The sequence below is a fragment of the Grus americana genome, chromosome 1, assembly GCF_028858705.1.
Source record: "Grus americana isolate bGruAme1 chromosome 1, bGruAme1.mat, whole genome shotgun sequence".
Lineage (NCBI taxonomy): Eukaryota > Metazoa > Chordata > Aves > Gruiformes > Gruidae > Grus > Grus americana.
In genome coordinates, this window is record NC_072852.1 from 82,508,560 (window position 1) to 82,524,929 (window position 16,370).

At 41.5% G+C, this 16,370-nt stretch overlaps 1 protein-coding gene across 1 annotated transcript; it reads left to right on the top strand.

Annotated features, from left to right (window-relative positions):
* Window positions 1–7,328: 7,328 nt before the first annotated feature.
* On the top strand, window positions 7,329–11,145 carry NOBOX (NOBOX oogenesis homeobox). Its single transcript, XM_054817355.1, has 5 exons — window positions 7,329–7,521; window positions 7,754–8,024; window positions 8,600–8,946; window positions 10,840–11,082; window positions 11,135–11,145. The coding sequence occupies exons 2-5, from the start codon at window positions 7,771–7,773 to the stop codon at window positions 11,143–11,145; spliced, it is 855 nt and encodes a 284-aa protein (XP_054673330.1). The 5' UTR covers window positions 7,329–7,521; window positions 7,754–7,770.
* Window positions 11,146–16,370: the final 5,225 nt, after the last annotated feature.

Consider the following 16,370-nt stretch of genomic DNA (forward strand, 5'->3'; position numbering starts at 1 on the left):
TACAAGATAGCAACTTTCCTAGGTAAGCACGGGACATTTATTTGGGGGTGGGGGAAGGGAGTATGTGAGAGGGTAGATGGTGTTTCAAGGGGGAGTGAGAGAAGGAGGGAAGAAAGGTATTTATGGCAATCTGGAGTGAGAATCTTTCTGTGAAGAAAACAATAAAAAAGAGAAAAATCAGGTGAAAGATTAGAGACCACCTGACTGATTTCATTGCACTGTCCCTGCTGCCTGTCCTTTCCACACTAGTAACCTGGGGCTGCTTCCCCAAATACTGTTGATACAGCATCCCTTGCGCTGCTTCTCCTTGCACTCACAAATGAGCCAGCGCTTTCCCTTTCCACCTGCTAGTGATCTAGGATTTGCCTATTGTAGGATACTTAGAAGAGTGTATACTTTGTCATAAGGTCTTGTCTTGTCCTTGGGTCCATGCTCACACCCTTTACGTATACCTGCAGAGCGTCTCTTCTGCCCATGCCTCCACTGCCTGACATTGCTTGTGACCAGCCTTCCATGCTGAGTGTAGACACTACAGCTGGGAACTACTCCAGCCTGCTCAGTGGACATCCTGCATCACTTGCCTCCTCCTCAGGTGAGACCCCTATCAGCATAAGTATTTTTCAGAGCTGCAGAATTAGCTGGCGGTGTTGATAGGTTCCCAAACACTTCAGGGAAGGTCATGTGAGAACCCTGTGCCATCAGTCCAAAAAGTGATGCCAGGTTTGACAGCTCTCTGCTAACTGAGTATCTACCGGCTGTGTACCAGCACGGTAGTGCCTGCGTGCTAACGCTAGAGCCAAATTTGCAGTTCTTATTCATGTCTTAGCACAAGCCAGCAAGGAATTTTGAATATGACTTCATAAGGATACATGGTTGGGAGATTCTCTGTAATAGCTGTTTGACACTGGTACTGCTTCTCTGAATGGTGATGAAAGTGTTATTCTGGTTATTATGCTCTTCATGGCAGATACAGACATCCCATGTTCTGGTTTAGACTCTAATGTTCTGGCTACAACCTGTAGTCAAATGAGTTGTGTAAAGAAAGTGCATTGTATAAACTGTTGGGGTTGTCAAGCCTCCCTCAGGTACTCCATACCTTTAAATCTCCAAAGGTGAGATGTTCCTTGATGTTCCTTGACTTCTCCAACCAGTGCAATTTTCCATTTTGTGCAAGACCTAGAGGGAGTTAGACTAGTCAAGCTCTTAAGCATACAGCCTAATTGCTGTTGCCGTGTTGTTGAAAGTCAGTGGGGTGTGCTGTTGGACCAGTTTTCTACCTGAGCTGCATTTAGACTTTAAAGATTGATGGCAACCAAAAAGAGATTTGTTCAATTGTGTAGTCATGTGTGGAGTATCAGAGCATTCCCTAGAGTCAGGAATGTTCCCTAAAGCATTTCCTATATATGTTTACCTTTCTAAATTGGCACAACTTGAAAATATTTCCAAAGTGATGAGGACTTCATCATTTCCTTAGGGACAGATATCCTAAGCAACAGAGGTGCTGACATGTGAAACAGTTGTGTGTATTTTCCTGCTTCTCAGGGTAATTCATTCTTTTGAATTTCATGCTATCATTTCTACCCCCTCATTGTATTCTAAATATACAGGATTATCAATATTAAGGGTAGTTCTGTGCAAGTTATTTTCTAATAATGACTCAAAGACTTTAATGTATTTTTGATAGTGCTGATACCTTAAAAGTATTTTGGCACTGTAGAAAGTAACTATAAGACTGTATAAATAATCTTAGAATACTAATAAATAGATATGTATGCTAAAAATACTTAATTGAGATACTTTCTTGATACCATAATTTAGCACTTCTGTCATTTAAATTTGCCTGTCATAGCCTCAAGGCAAGGACTACTTTAGGCAATTCTATGACCTGTTTAACCAATGACTGTAATTCAGTTAGTTCCAGTTTTTTCCACTTCATCTTGCAGCAGAGTAAATATGGTCAAAGTGTCTGAATAATTCACTGCTTTCCAGAATGATGAAGTGGTGCAGTCTGAGTCCTGTATTTAATTAGATAAAGACTGAGATTTTGCAAAATAATTCATTTAAAGGAAACAAACCAAACATCCTCATATTTCTACGCTTGTATTCACAACTTTCCTGGTTCCTACAGTACATCTGCAGACATGCTATTTAGTCAAGAGAGAATATATCTGTTAGAGAAATAAAGTTTCATTGAGGGATGTGATCTTGTCATCTGTCTGTACTGAGCAATTTCTATCTGGTGAATCTGCACACTGAGATGTAGTTCTCCATGCGGAAAACACAAGCAATCTTTCTGACAGGAAAGAAATGTCCCATCTGAATTCTTTGTGCAATGTGTAAGTGAATGTCCCTGAAAGTGGACTGGATATGTGAGAAAATGAGCGATAAAGGTAGCTGGGGTTTTACTCCTTGAATGCTTTGAACTTGCTGCTGACCTATTGCATTTACTATGCATGCATCTAACTTTTATGAAACATGTACTTCCTTTGCTTGTCTGAAACCCCTATATCTTCAGTGTTAAGGACGTGTGAAGATGAGAATGTACTTCATTTTGCTAGATCTGTGTGGCGGTACAAACTTCCCCTTGTTCTCTTTAAATCATGCTGGGAAAGAAGTAATGAAATCTATTTGTGTCATCTAAGGCTGGTAAATGCTTCCCAGATACAGATTTGTTTGGGAATAAAGGATCTTTTCTAAATCCCTTTGCAGAAGAGAGGCATACTTTGCTAATGCACACAAACTGAGGTTTGGTGATTGGTTTTTAACCTGGTTTCCTGAGGGGAGGGAGGTATATGGTGTGTGTGTAATAAGCCACATGCTCTCTTTGTTTATGAAACCCACCCTGCCCTCCCAGTTTGTTGAATCAAATTTCACAGAAGGTAGAAATCTTAAAAAATTACATTCCTACAAGTCATGGGAAAATTGGTGCCTGGGCAGAGACGAGACCAAAGTTAGTGGTCCCTCTGAGGGAAAACTGTTACTAGGTGCAGAGAGTTCTCATAAAAGAGAGATCTGCATAGCACGATCACAAGAAAAGCTTCAGTCTCAGTTTTGCCTTACTAGATGCAGGATAACACAGCCATGGGGAATGAAACTTGCTTTTTTTGTTATCTAGCATTGCATAGGCAGACTTTTCTTTTTAAGAATGAAAGCAGAAAATGAAATGGAAGAAAAATGAAAGACAATGTAACTTCCAAATTAATTCAGACTCCTCAGAAAAAAAGTCTGCCAATAAATAGGACCATCCAGGGTCCACCTGTTTTCTTTATTAGAATATCTCAGAAAATGAAGGAGATAAAACTTGGATAGGATAAAATCCAAAGCAACAGAAGCAAAATAAAAGAGGGAGTGAATGAATAAAAAGATTATCAATTTACAAGGCAAACACTTAGTAAAAGTGGTCCTTGTGGAAACAGTTCATGGCAGGTTTCAGCAAAATAACCTGTGACTTGCGCATAATGGTGCAGCTCTACCGAGACTGTGGCCTAATGGAGTGGCTGTTGAGGCGCTTTCCTTGGTAGCAGTGTGTTTAACCACTTTCAGCAGGACAAGCAAATGACTTGAATGCATGAGAACAGTACGGTCTGTTACCTGACACCTTTGGAGAGTGTTCAGTGCCACTTTTTCCATTGTTTTTTCTTGATCTAGCCAGTAGTTCTGTCTGTTGGGTTTTTTTAATGTCCCGCTGTTTTGTACAGTTCTCCAAACAAGCTGATTAAAAATACCTTGCTGGCAGTTATGGCTTCTGATTTTGGTGTTAGCCACAGTACTTGCCATAAAGGCCTTTTGTGCTTCAAAAATTCAATCTTGAGCTTGCTTTGCTCTTAGAGTTGTTTTTTGACTACTTTTGCTAGACAGAGAGCTTGCTTTAAATTAATGGAGGTTTTTTTTTTAACGTTTGCAGTTATTTGAAGTTTTTCTTGTTTGTCTGAGATTTCTTACAGATATATATCTGTGATTCATTGACTTAAAACATAAGCCAATGTTTTCTTTAGAGTTGACCCTTTAGAAAGAAAAGTTACTTTCTATGCCTCTGGTATATGGGAGGACAGTTTTCCACCTCTCTGGTGCTTTTGCAGCAAATATTTTGTTTCACGTGGCTGTCTTGCTGAGAACACGTCAAGAACCCAGCCTATGCTGGTAGCTCTTATGCAAATAGCAAGATGATTATTCAATGGCAGAGATGGGATTGTAGCAGAAGTCTTGGGGGCAATTGAATGAAGTTGGATATGAACTGTCAAAGAATGGTAAATAAATGACAAGCTGTAATGATGTCACTTATAGGATTCTGGCTTTTGAACAAATTACTTTAAAGCTGCTGATGTGTAGCTAACACAGCAAGCAAGAGTTGTACCTTTTAAACAAGCAGTAGGTTCTGGCCTACTGAAAATACAGAAGAGTATCAGACTGACACGCTTCTCAAAGCAATGCAGTTAGAGACTGAAGTTGATTTACTGATCTTCCGTCCATTAAATGAAGAATGCCATTGCTCCTAAGTTTGAATATTTTGTCTACTTTCAAAATGTAATTTACAAGAGCGATGTGTTTTCTCATAATTTCAAGAAGAGGATGTATCTGTGGAAAGCTTTGTGATGGCCCTTAATGTTCCAGGGAATGCTGCAATTACACAGGCATGTTTCATTAAAAGAAACTGGATTGGATAGTGTGTGACATAGAGACTCATAGTAATAGAGCCTTTTGCTGAACTATTGATTTGATGCTTGAGAAAGCAGCCCTAGCAAGTAGACCATATGAGGTTAGACTGGTTGCTCAGGCTGTAATCAACATCAGCTGCATTGTGCCCAGCACTGGCCTTGTTAAACAGTTACAATCATGGTCTCCAGCCTCCCAAACAGTCTGCAAGCAGCTGCATGGTTAACTGCCAGAATCATTGCAGGCATCTCAAGCCAAGGCCTTTTGGAGTTGACATAGTAAGTGCTTGACCAAGAAAGTCATCTATGGCTGATGTCAAGAGGAAGGGCTCCAGTGCAGATAAGTGTCATTCAGGTAACAAATCTTGCGTGCGTGATCTGGTGTGTTAAAAACAGTGAAAGCAGCTTCCTAGAACATTTGAAAACCATGTTTTCACAGTTGAAACCACGCCCTGTTGTAAGTTCACGGACATCTCTCTAGAATAGGCCTCAGTCTCTTTCAAAACTGGTGAAAGACTGAAGTCACAGTCACCCTGACAGAAATACACACATCCATTTTTGTTAATTTAAGACTCTGTTCCATTCATTGGAAGCTATTTGCATTGAAGAATGGGTGTCTCAACTCTGCTAGGATGTTGAGGAAGCAGCAATACCAGGGGGAAGACAGCTGTGTAACTGAAGACTTAGAATAGCCGTTCTTGAGTTGAGGCAATTATAGCGCCAGGACTTCAGAGATCTGAAGCTGCAAATTGTTAAATTGCTCTCCAAAAATTCCCAAGGTTGTCTGATGGACTGAAAACCCAGAAATAGTGGAAGTGATAAACAAAAAAATCCTACTGTTACATTCCTGTGTTCTCTGGAAAGCCTTCTGAGGATATCTATCTCTACATCAATGTCAGGAAGAGCACCAGAACTGTAAAATGTAAGTATTATCTCAAGCCAGTGATCAGAATTCATCATTGAACAAGATGCTGGAATCTTCTGTAAATACCGTGTCAGATTTAGTAGCTACTGCTTCTTTGGGAATTGTTTATTCTTGCTGCATTTGTGGCTTTATTCAGAAGATAGAAATTCAGTGTCTTTGAAAGGACTGAGAAGTAGAGGAAACTTTAGAAAAGGCTGAACCAGCTCTTTGGAGGCAGAGTGTGCTGTCTTCACGATCTCATTGCCTGTGGGTCCTGTTGCCATGATCCACAAAGATTATCTGCACTGTGTTGCAAATATTTCAAAAAAACCTAATTCTTAGTAAGTATGAAAATGGGTTTAGAAGTGATTTCCTGGGCTATGTTGCTAACATTGCTTGTATTCATCCTGAGCAAGACTAAGGCCATTTGCAGAATAGCTAATCCTACTGTCATTATTGAACTGAAGCTTTATCTGGCTATAGACTGTTTTTCAGGTAAGTTGTGCCCCACATGGCTGCTGTTTCATAATGTTTGGGTGAACTGCTGTGTTCTGGGACAGAATGGTTAGGAGAAACAGTGCAAATGAAGGCTTTAAAAAATCAGAAGAGATCTTCAGCTTCATTTCTGGCTAAGCCATCTTGACTTGCAAGGAAACTAAATGTTGTCTTGACTAGTGCTTTGTTGTGTGGGACTAGATCCGTGTCAAGAATCAGGAATGTGACAGGTATGTCATAGATGCTGCCTGACATGGAGAAGTAGTACGTTCAAATAGGAAAACATAAACTACTGAGAATTGCCTGGGCATGTGCATGCTTAAGGGATGCCATTCTAAATCTGGCTCTAATTTTATAAATGAGCCCAAAATCAGGGCTATTCAAGTTTTCATTGAAACATCTGGATTCCTTCTTTCCATAGTTGCATAGAGTTGAAAAAAACTGCAAGTGGGAAGATGCATTAAGATAGGCACAATTCCCCAGCGCACTGAGGAATCTGAGAAATGGTGCTACAAGGTGTTGAAATGGAATCTCCTTATCAGCTCTCTGGGCATGCATTCCAAAATTCTCTAACAGTTGCTCATGCTTGCTGTGGCAGCTTTAGGTTTTATGTTTAAGGCCTTTGATTCACACCTGGTGGAGTGCATCTGATGTCACTCTATATGCCTGCAAGGGTGGAGTACAGCTGTAAACTATCCATGCTACTAGCTTTCCCTGAATGCTTTACAATGTGTGGGAGTAGACAAATTTTACCTGAACAGTCAGTGATATTTTCTCATATCTGCCTCACCCTTGTGCTGGTTCAGCCTAGCTAGACTTGAAAAATTATTTGAAATTGTGTCACACACACCTGATGGTTACACTTCTCAAAAGAAATCACTTGCTATTTGGCATAATAAGAGAATCTTGTTCTTTTTCCACCATGTGCAAGCTTCTTGAACGTCTGTGTATACTTGTTACTCTGGATCACCAGCATACATGATTCTGACCTTTTCATTTCCTATATTGTCCTCTTTCCACAGAGGCTGTTCTGTAGGAAACTGTTCCTCTCTCCTTTTCCAGCACTGACTGAGGAGACAGGTCATGAAACAAGATTCTGTCAACCAAATGGTGTTGGTTTCCTTTTCCATCTCCCAGCTTCTTTTTTCCAAGGCCCTTCAGCTGACATCTCTGCTTTTTTAAATTTTTTTTTGGGGGGGGCATGACTCATCAGAGACCAAACCAGGAGTGAAAATTTGGTTGAAAAATGGCCTAGACAGGGGATCTCTAAAGTCACGGTTTTGTTTCTTTCAAACCACAGTTAAATTTTTCAAAAAGGTAATCTGTGCAGCACACTTTTCCCAGAGGACAGTAGAGATGGAAGATGGCTTGGGGATTGTTCCTGGCTTTTTTCCAGGAAGTACTTTGCTTCATTTGGCTGCCTTCTTGAGAGCTGAATAAATCCAGTATGCAGAGACCGAAATCATGAAGGTAATTTTATTTAACCAATAAACATCATCCTCTGTTCCAGAGAGCTTGCTACTACTCCCTTTTGTTTCCCAGCAGAAATGCTGGTATCTGTTTACTTTTATTCCCATCAGTTAACGTCCGCTCTTTCACCAGCATCTTGCTTTTCTGTTCTGCCACTCTTGTCATTCCCTCTGCTTGCTCCTTTTTAATAGTATGTATAGTAATAACATAGTATGTGTCTCTTTTTATTCAGTCTCTTCAGCGGCAGGAATGGTGGCATCATGTGAAGCAGTTCAGTCAAAGGTGTTGCCACAGCTTAACTTTAGTTCCAGCAGAATGGAGTGCTTCCCTAGTCTTCCCAGCCCTCCACCCATCCGCAGGGCCAGCCTACCTCTCACTCTGTCCTTCAACCCGCACAGTCATATTGTTCCCTTGATGCTGGACACTCCTAACAGCGAATGCAGCTTGTCCGCTCAGGAAAATGGCTCCAGGGAGGCCTTCACTTACAGCATCCAGAATCAAGGGTAGGAACAGATGAGATTGTCTTTAAGGGAGATGAAAAAAGTGGACCCTGGGAGAAGCCGTGGGAGGGTGAAGGCGGGACACGGGACAAGGAAATAGGTGGGACCGTAAGTGAGGAGTTTGACATGGGAGTGAGAATGTCCTTTAAATGGAGTATGAAAAAATGTATAATGTGTGTAGTAGGACAGGTCACCTGCTATCAGAAAAGTGGTACCTTTAATCAGAGTGCTTTCAGAATTTCATGCCTGTCAAGTGAAAGTGCGGTTCAGAAGCACAGTGAAAAGGAATCCTTGAGAGAGGATGTTTTAAGCATTGGGGTGTGCTTTGGAGAGTGGGAAGAGCTGAAGGAAAAGTAATCCCAGTAATGCACATTGTTAAAGAATCTTGTGAAAGCACTTGGCTCAAGTGGTTTCTGTTGCCCTTGTCCTGTGCCTGGCATTTAGGAGGAAGGGTTGGAGTCAGATCAGGGTTGGAGCAGTTGTCAAGGGGAAGATACAACAATTGTTTATTGTACAGGTTGCTGTAGCTGTTGATCCTGCTTTAATCTCTGAATTGCCTCTCTCCTTGCTCTCTGCAGCTTGAGTTCACCAGTTTCCTGCAATTACCCTGAACAGCTGGAGTCAGCAGGCAACCTAGAGACCACGTACTGTCAGTACAGCAGCCAGGGTGGAATTTACCAGCTGCCCCAATATCCCCAGCAGCACCAGCTCTCCCAGTTCCACCATATGCCAGGTCACCTTGCTGGCAACGTGCTCTCCAGTGTCCGCCTCACTCCTACAACACCCACTGAGTCCCATACAGCTTTCCTCACCTTACCTGGGAATGGCGGAACGGTAACCTACGGGGCAGCAGGAGCCACGCAGGGCTACGTACAAAACCACACGGGGGGACAGCTCTTGTTACAGCCGCCAAGTGGAAACTCAGGTAAATTTCTGAAATCTTTCGGCATCCTGCTCCTCTGGAGTAACTAAGCGATACCCTGAAACATTCAGCATGATCAGTGGTTTTACTGATGACTGTGACAGAAAGAAGGAATATGCCTATAGATGCAAAAATATATATATGCTGCCCATCTTTTTTTCTTATTTCCTTGTATGCTTTCTTTTAAAGTGCTGAGTCACCCATAATTTGAATCAAAAGTTACTATGTAGGCTGCATGTCAGAGAGAGCGTTACCATGTGAGTATGTCAGGTAGTGCAATGGTTTTGTCTGGAATGGAGTGCTCATTTTTCTTTTTTCAGGAGTGTACAGTTGTGCAAACTAATGTGCCTTCGGTGTATGTGAGTGGGGGTCAAGGATACAAAGTGGAAAAGGTGCTACAGCGAATGAAATAATTGGAGACAGGAAGAAAAACAGGCTTCTAACTCTGCTGAACTTCTGCAGAAACCATTGTGAAAGAATGTTATGTATCTTAGGGTAGTGCAGAAGAAGAGAGTTCGAGACAGGGGCCAACAGAGTATGGATGTAGCTTCTTTCTTTTTCTTCCTTTGACATGAATTCGCAACACCATTTAGATTAAAGCACTTCAGCATAATTTTCTAAAAAGTAGCTAGGTAAAAATGGCAGTTGGTCTCCTTGTTTTGTGTCAGGGATTTGTATTTTGAAGTTGTTCAAGCCCGAGTACAACCAAAAGATAAACTATTGCAGTTTGTTTGGACTGTCAGGTTTGTTAAATTAAGCTCACAGTCCAAAAAACACATTATCACACAAGAGAATAAAAAGCTTTCAGACAGCAGATGCTGCTCCTGGTTTTGTACTGGTTTTGTGGACCTTCTCAGGAAGAGAAGTCTGACTCACAGGCTGATGGGGCAAGATGGCTCATGTTCACACCGTTCATGGCTAACATTCTCCAGAACAGGTTGGCAGCACCCATGCTATCCAGCGCACTTGGCCTGGTTCTCCTCTCTGGTTGCAAGGCATAATTATTATTTTCTGTGGTTTTTCAGGTTGAAGTGCCAGAAGTAATGAGAGGTCTGTGTCCCAGTGCACCAAATTAATGTTTTTATAGCGTGATGCCAGAAGTGTGTGTTGCATGCCTTGGGGCATGTCGTGTGAGCACAAAGGGATGTGTAAAGGTGCAAGCTTGTTAGGACTGATAAAGTTGGAGGGTTGTTGAAGGAACAGGGGCAGAGTTGATGTTCTCTTATTCCATACTTCTGTCCGGAGCATAGTGTGGTGAATCAGCAGTGCACGGCTCTTCCGTTCAAGGAAGAGATCCTCTGACTGTTACGCAGCGTGGATGACCAGGGCCTGGGGTTCCAGAGGTGCAGTCGGGAGGGAACCAATCTGTCAGTGTACACACTCCCGTAATTCTTACTTCAGCATGTAAGCAAGTGAGCAGTTTAGTTGAATTATAGATATAAATTAAAAAACATTCCTGCTTCCTGGATTGCAACTTTAATAAATGAAAGTGAAGATTAAGCATCCAGCTTATGCTTTGCAGAGCTAACTTGGAAAATAGGAGTGGAGGAAAAAAATTGGGGATATGTGTCTCTAATATTACATAGACTCAGGATCTGTGCTGAAGTGACATAAAGTTTTTTAGATTATAACAATGCTATGAACTACTTAAGTTTTTGCTCCTAATAACTATGTTCTGGATAAATACACTGCAATGTAAACAACAAAGTTAACCTTCATATGTGTGTGATGTCTGCTCTATTGCAGTAACCATTAAGGCATAACTGTAATACTGTATTTGCACTGGGTGTGCTCTCTTAAGCGCAACATACGCATTTTTTTACGTGTACATGGTTTTAATCCTCCTTTCCTTATTTTCATTATTCTGTTCTTTCTTTGTTGCTTTTTCCTCAGCAGGCATCACTGCCTATCAAGCTGTCCCCTGGAATGATTTCTACACACAGAGTGCTCCATTCTCGAATCAGTTGCGCTCACGAATGCCGCTTTCTAGCACAGCAGGAGGACAGTACTTCACAGAGCAGATTTCCTACACTCAGCCGCCTTGCCTGCCCTCCTCTCCATATTTCCAAGCGCCCAGTGGAACACTGGGATCCATGCCACACACTGGAAAACAAAAGGGAGTGACACCACCAGACCAGAGTTCGTATCAGAACCACCAAACAGAGCCAGAGTTGTCATCGCTTGCTGAAAGAGAGGAAGTAGAGAGTAGCAGCAAGAAAGGAGAGACTATTGCTGGTAACTGAAAGGCCAGCTGATTTTTTTCTTTTTTTTTTTTTTTTTTTTTTTTGAGAAGCAGGGGATAAGGAAAGAGTTCCAAGACAGCAGTAGCTCCTCTGAATGCAGGATCAAAACTGTGGCATGGAACATGAATGAAACTTTTTTTTTTTTTCTGGGTTGCTGTCCAAGAGAGGTCCAATTACCCTATATCTAGTTCTTAGATTCATCTGTCTTTAGAAATGGGGACTTACAGGTCAGTAAAATAGCTGAATGGCTACACAGGCCTGATTATTTCTAAGATTTACAGAGGCATATACACCTCTCTTCAAGACAGAAGTTCTTGAGCAAGAAGAGAGGAAGGGGAAAGGAGAGCTTTCTGTTTGGATTTCCATTTTCAGACCTATATTTTGGCAACAAAATTACCTTACTCCAGATTTGTTGAAAGGTGTCATATGCCTTAAATATTGTTTGGGGGTGTGTGTGTATGTCTAATTTTGAAATATTAAGCATTTGAAAAAAATTGAAGTTGTTCTCTGTCATATGAGATCACATTTTCTTATGAATATATTTGTTTTTTCTTCAGATATTAAAGAAGAAACTAATGACTGATGCTGCATTCTGAGAAAAAAACCAAAGGGGAAATGTTACCATTTTAAACTCTGCAAAATAAGAAGAGACCAAAAGAGAGACAAGAATAATAATACTTGCAACAGAAGCACTCTTTTGTTTCTTTTTTGGGGTTATATTTTTTTTCCTGTTGCCATGATTATTTTCCCGCTGAGGAAAGAAGCAGGGAAACTTCAATCAATAAAAGCTTCTGGTCTGGTTTTTTTTGCAACTCTCCTGTCTTCATTCTTCTTAATGAATTCTAATCTTGAGGAGCTCACAGACAGGAAAGAGCTGATACAGGCACAAGAGCCCCACGGGTAGGTGGAAATTCCAGATCATGCAAGAGATGGAAGGTATGGCTGATATCCTGGAATACATGGGAAGAGATCCCAGCAAGAATAAGATGTATGCAAAATGGGGAGGAACTCCAGAAACTACACCTAATTATAGGAACTCCAGGTAGTGCAAAAAGTGCCATGAGAAGTCCGCCATTGGTTTGATGTTTGCTAGCCTTGAATTACTTTTTTAAAAATAAAAATCAATATAAAACTGCAACAATAAATGGCAGCACAACTGTAACTATAAATGCCAACAGTGTACCCAGATCTCTGTCAGTTATTGGTTTAGCATCCTGTTCTAATTGTAGATGGGTTTGAATGGCTGAGGATTGTATTGTTCAAACTTTTGTACAAATTAGTTGATAACTTGAGTATTTGGTGGGTACTGCTTTCTTGAGATACTTGGTCATCATCTCTGGGACTCACCCAACAGGTTATTGCTGAGGTGGCTCAGTTATTGCAAAAGGGGTTAAGCTGTCTACTGTCTTTTTCGGTTAACAGGAACTGCGGACTGTTTACGAGGGTATGCCTTACATTTACAGCGGATGTGTTGCCATTTAGTCTGGTAGGATGTTTCGTAACTGGCTTTTCTAGCGCATCCCTCAAATCGTACTGTGGGAATATCACGCTGCAGCGTTACCAGGAGTAGTTTAGTAGAGCAAGCAATCTTGGCTCGATAGTCTTGGTTGGCTTCTGCTTTACATGGGATCATCAGCCTAGGAAATAGATTAAATACGACTCTGAAATAAGTCGTCAGCAACAGTAGCAGAGGGCTCAAGGGAAGAGATTGTTTACTCTGGTACGTAAACAAATGGCTGCAGTCCCTGGGAACCATGGTTTCCAAATCAGCTTTAACCGCCTGAATGTGTGGGATATAGAATATGAACGGCTAAAACGTATGTCAGGCTCTGGCTGTGTCTTTGTGAGGAAAGATGATTGTGTTGTAGGAAGCTGGAGGCACATTTCCTTGGATACTTTCTGTGTTTAACCCTGAGTCTTCCCACTGTCTTTTGGAAACAGGCAAGGCCTGAATAATTTTTATATTTACAATGATCTGGGTGGCCCTCTTGTACCTTGTGAAATTAAGCATTTTCAGGTCTGTTGTTTCAACTTCTCCATAGTCTGTTCATAAAGAGCATCTGGCAGGAGTTGCTGCTGCTCCTCTCCTTTTTCTCTCTCCTGTGTCTTTTAAAAGACTGTTTTATGTCTGGCAGTGGCTGAAGACTGCTGAAGGCTAAGCAGTATAGTCAGGGACAGATTTATATCCCAAATCTACAGATTTATGTAGAGATTCTGGAATTTTTATTTCCTGGAGCAAAAGTTTATTGTTGTCCGTAATAGGCCGAGAACTGCTGGGGAATGTGCATTAGCTCACACTTGTTTCACTCATCCACAGCTGAATAGCCTAAACCAATATTTCCAAGAAGTGAGAATAGAAGTTTTCGTTGCAATTACAAGTGCGCACTGAAAACTGTTAGTGGTGACAACAGCAGAATTATTCTTAGCTAGGGCTGGCTGTGAGTTTTGCCTGGATCCAAAACCAACCAGGTCTTCCAGGACAACAAAAGGACAAAACCAACAACAGCATGCCAGCTTGTCTGCCCCTACCTGCCCCTTCTCTTACAGTAAAGAAAAAAATAGAATTTAGGGTGTTTTATGAGAAACTTTTATTTTCAGGAATAATTGTGTTTAATGTTGTTTGGTGCCACAGTTGTGCAGCCAGCTTGCATATTCTGCCTGTGACATTTCCCGTAAAAATGTCGTTCAGACACTCAGGATCACTGACTACAATCTCAAAAAGTTTGGGGATTGAATTAGCACAGTCAAATTTTTGAAATGGAAAATCTTTTGCATTCAAGCTTTTGGATAAAATGTAGGCTTCTCCAGGAACGGTTTAGTGGAATAGTTTGATTCATTTCTGTGTTTGTACTGTAAATATGCCAGGTTCAATTGGGCTTGCAGTTTTGAATTGAGATTTCTTTCATATCACTGGTAACAGGTGGAGGGAAGGTGGGTACTTGAGAGTACACAGATGGCCAGATTCATTCCTTCTGCAGTTCCAGTGACTTTGCTGGAGCTAAACCAAGGTTAATCTACTCGACAGGTATGCAGACAGGGTTTTTTTGCCTGGTGCTGCCACTGGCAGAAGCAGCGACAGCCCTTGACCATGCACCAGGTCACCCACCAAAGTGAAGAATCTTAGATATTTCCACGAGCCTGTCTATTGTATCTGCAATACACACTGCACCGCTATCTTGGAATCTCATCCCTCCTTAGTCTCTGTGCTATTTTCCCTTCTGCAACTTACTTTTGGTAAAATTTGGTACATGTTGCATGGACACTTTGGGTTTAGGCCCCTGTGTGCTTTTATTAGGTATTTCCTTTGCATGTTAAGTCTCAAGAAGGCTCACTTTGTTAGGGTGGCAGGATTAAAATTCAAAATGCCATGGTGATGATGCCGTGGCATCTCCTCTTTCGGAGGGAAAAAATGGTTTGCCTCTGTATCCTAATTTTAACTGGAAGCACCAAGCCAAGTAGTCAGAATTTTGAAGCAAGTCAGATGTGGTGCAAATGCGTATAGCTGTGTGTGTAATCAAGTATTACTGTGGTTTTTTCCTATTTAATGAAGAGGTTTTATGAGGTGGACATATTTGCATTGGACTAATTCAGTACCATTGTTGTAAGACTGGAAATGAGAGCGAGGATAATGTCGCAAGCACGTTTCCACAGAAAGAAAGCAGCTGTAAGATTTTGGCTGGTTACCCAAAGTGTGGCTGTTCAGCAGAACAGTACACACACGCGCACACTCACATATGCATATCTATCCTCTGTGCTGCATATTTTAACATAATTGAATTGTTAACCTTCTGCTACTTTTAAATTGCTGATGTATAAACAGGTAAATTCGGTATATTAACCTTTTCGTATGTGCCTTAGTCAGCAAGCAGACATTATTGTCTCCAAACAAGTCCTGTTTTATGTGGTGACAGCACACAGAACCTCATGAACTAACTCTTCTGTTTTAGTCAAAAAGAGAAGTCTTTTCTTATGGGCTTCTTAGTTTCTGTAAAGTGGGATACATTTGGAAGTATCAACATTTATTCAGTTTAGCAGTTGAAATTCCCAAGGTATTTTTTTGCATTGCTTATTATAAAGATTGCTACAAATAGCATGAGAAAATAATCTATTGCTGAATGGTAAATATTGATTTTTCTTCACATAGTTGTGCTAAGCACAAGAATAATACATTAAAAAAAAACCACCAACCCAAAACCCCAACAAAATCCATTATCTGTCAGCGCCGTGCATCTTCAGAGCTAAATGCTGACAAGCATGGAAACACCTGTGATACCTTATTTAGCTTAATGATAATCATACCTTCAGAACTGATAATAAATCTGCCAGATGAGACTGCACAGCATAAGATGCACAGCCTTAAGTCATCAAAACCAGCACTGAGGGACTCGGGGACGCGTTGTTTAGTCTGCTTGTGTGTCCCGCATCTGCGTCATCCCATCCGGTGAGGGTTGGTAAATCTTGCATGTTAAGACAACAGCTTCACAGAGACCAGGGTTGTGATAGCAGCCTGCTAAGGATTGTTGCTGGAGAAATGAACTGTGGAAAATTGTTTGATTTTATGGCAAGGCAGCTGTAATGAGCCAAGAGCTTAAAGCTTCTGGTTACATACAGGCATATATGTCACCCTCTTGGGACGCTTCTTGTGCCCTCTGTGTTTACTATGGTTTTTTTACAGCATCTAGAACAAGGGGGCAAAGTCCCTCCTTTGGTTTCTTTCAGGAATTTCAAGTGAACAAGAGAGAAAACTGCAGCCAGTTTTACCTGCAAAGCGTACCTCTTGGGTCCACCTCACCTTCTGGTCCTGGGGCGGAGAGGGAGCCCAGCTCCTCCTGTGCTCTGTGCCACAACGGAGGGGCTGAGGCAGAAGCCTCCATGTAGTTTTTGGGGAGAGGAACTGGTATCCCTTTCTTCTGTAGGAAGGTGTTTCCTCCTTTAACAGGGAAATCACCCAGCCACTTCTCCTCAACCCAGCCTCTTGGGGAAGGTGGGGGTTTATTTTTAATTTTTTAAATTATTTTTTAATTTATTTTTTTTTCTTTTTTCTTTTCCTCCACCTTCCTCTGGGCATGCCACAGTGAGAGATGCATCAGAGAAGCCAGGGCAGGTTGTGCCCTGACACACCTCAGCGGGCTGGGCAGCCCTGCGTGTTCACACGTGGGGTCACACCTGCCTGCCTGGGGGCTT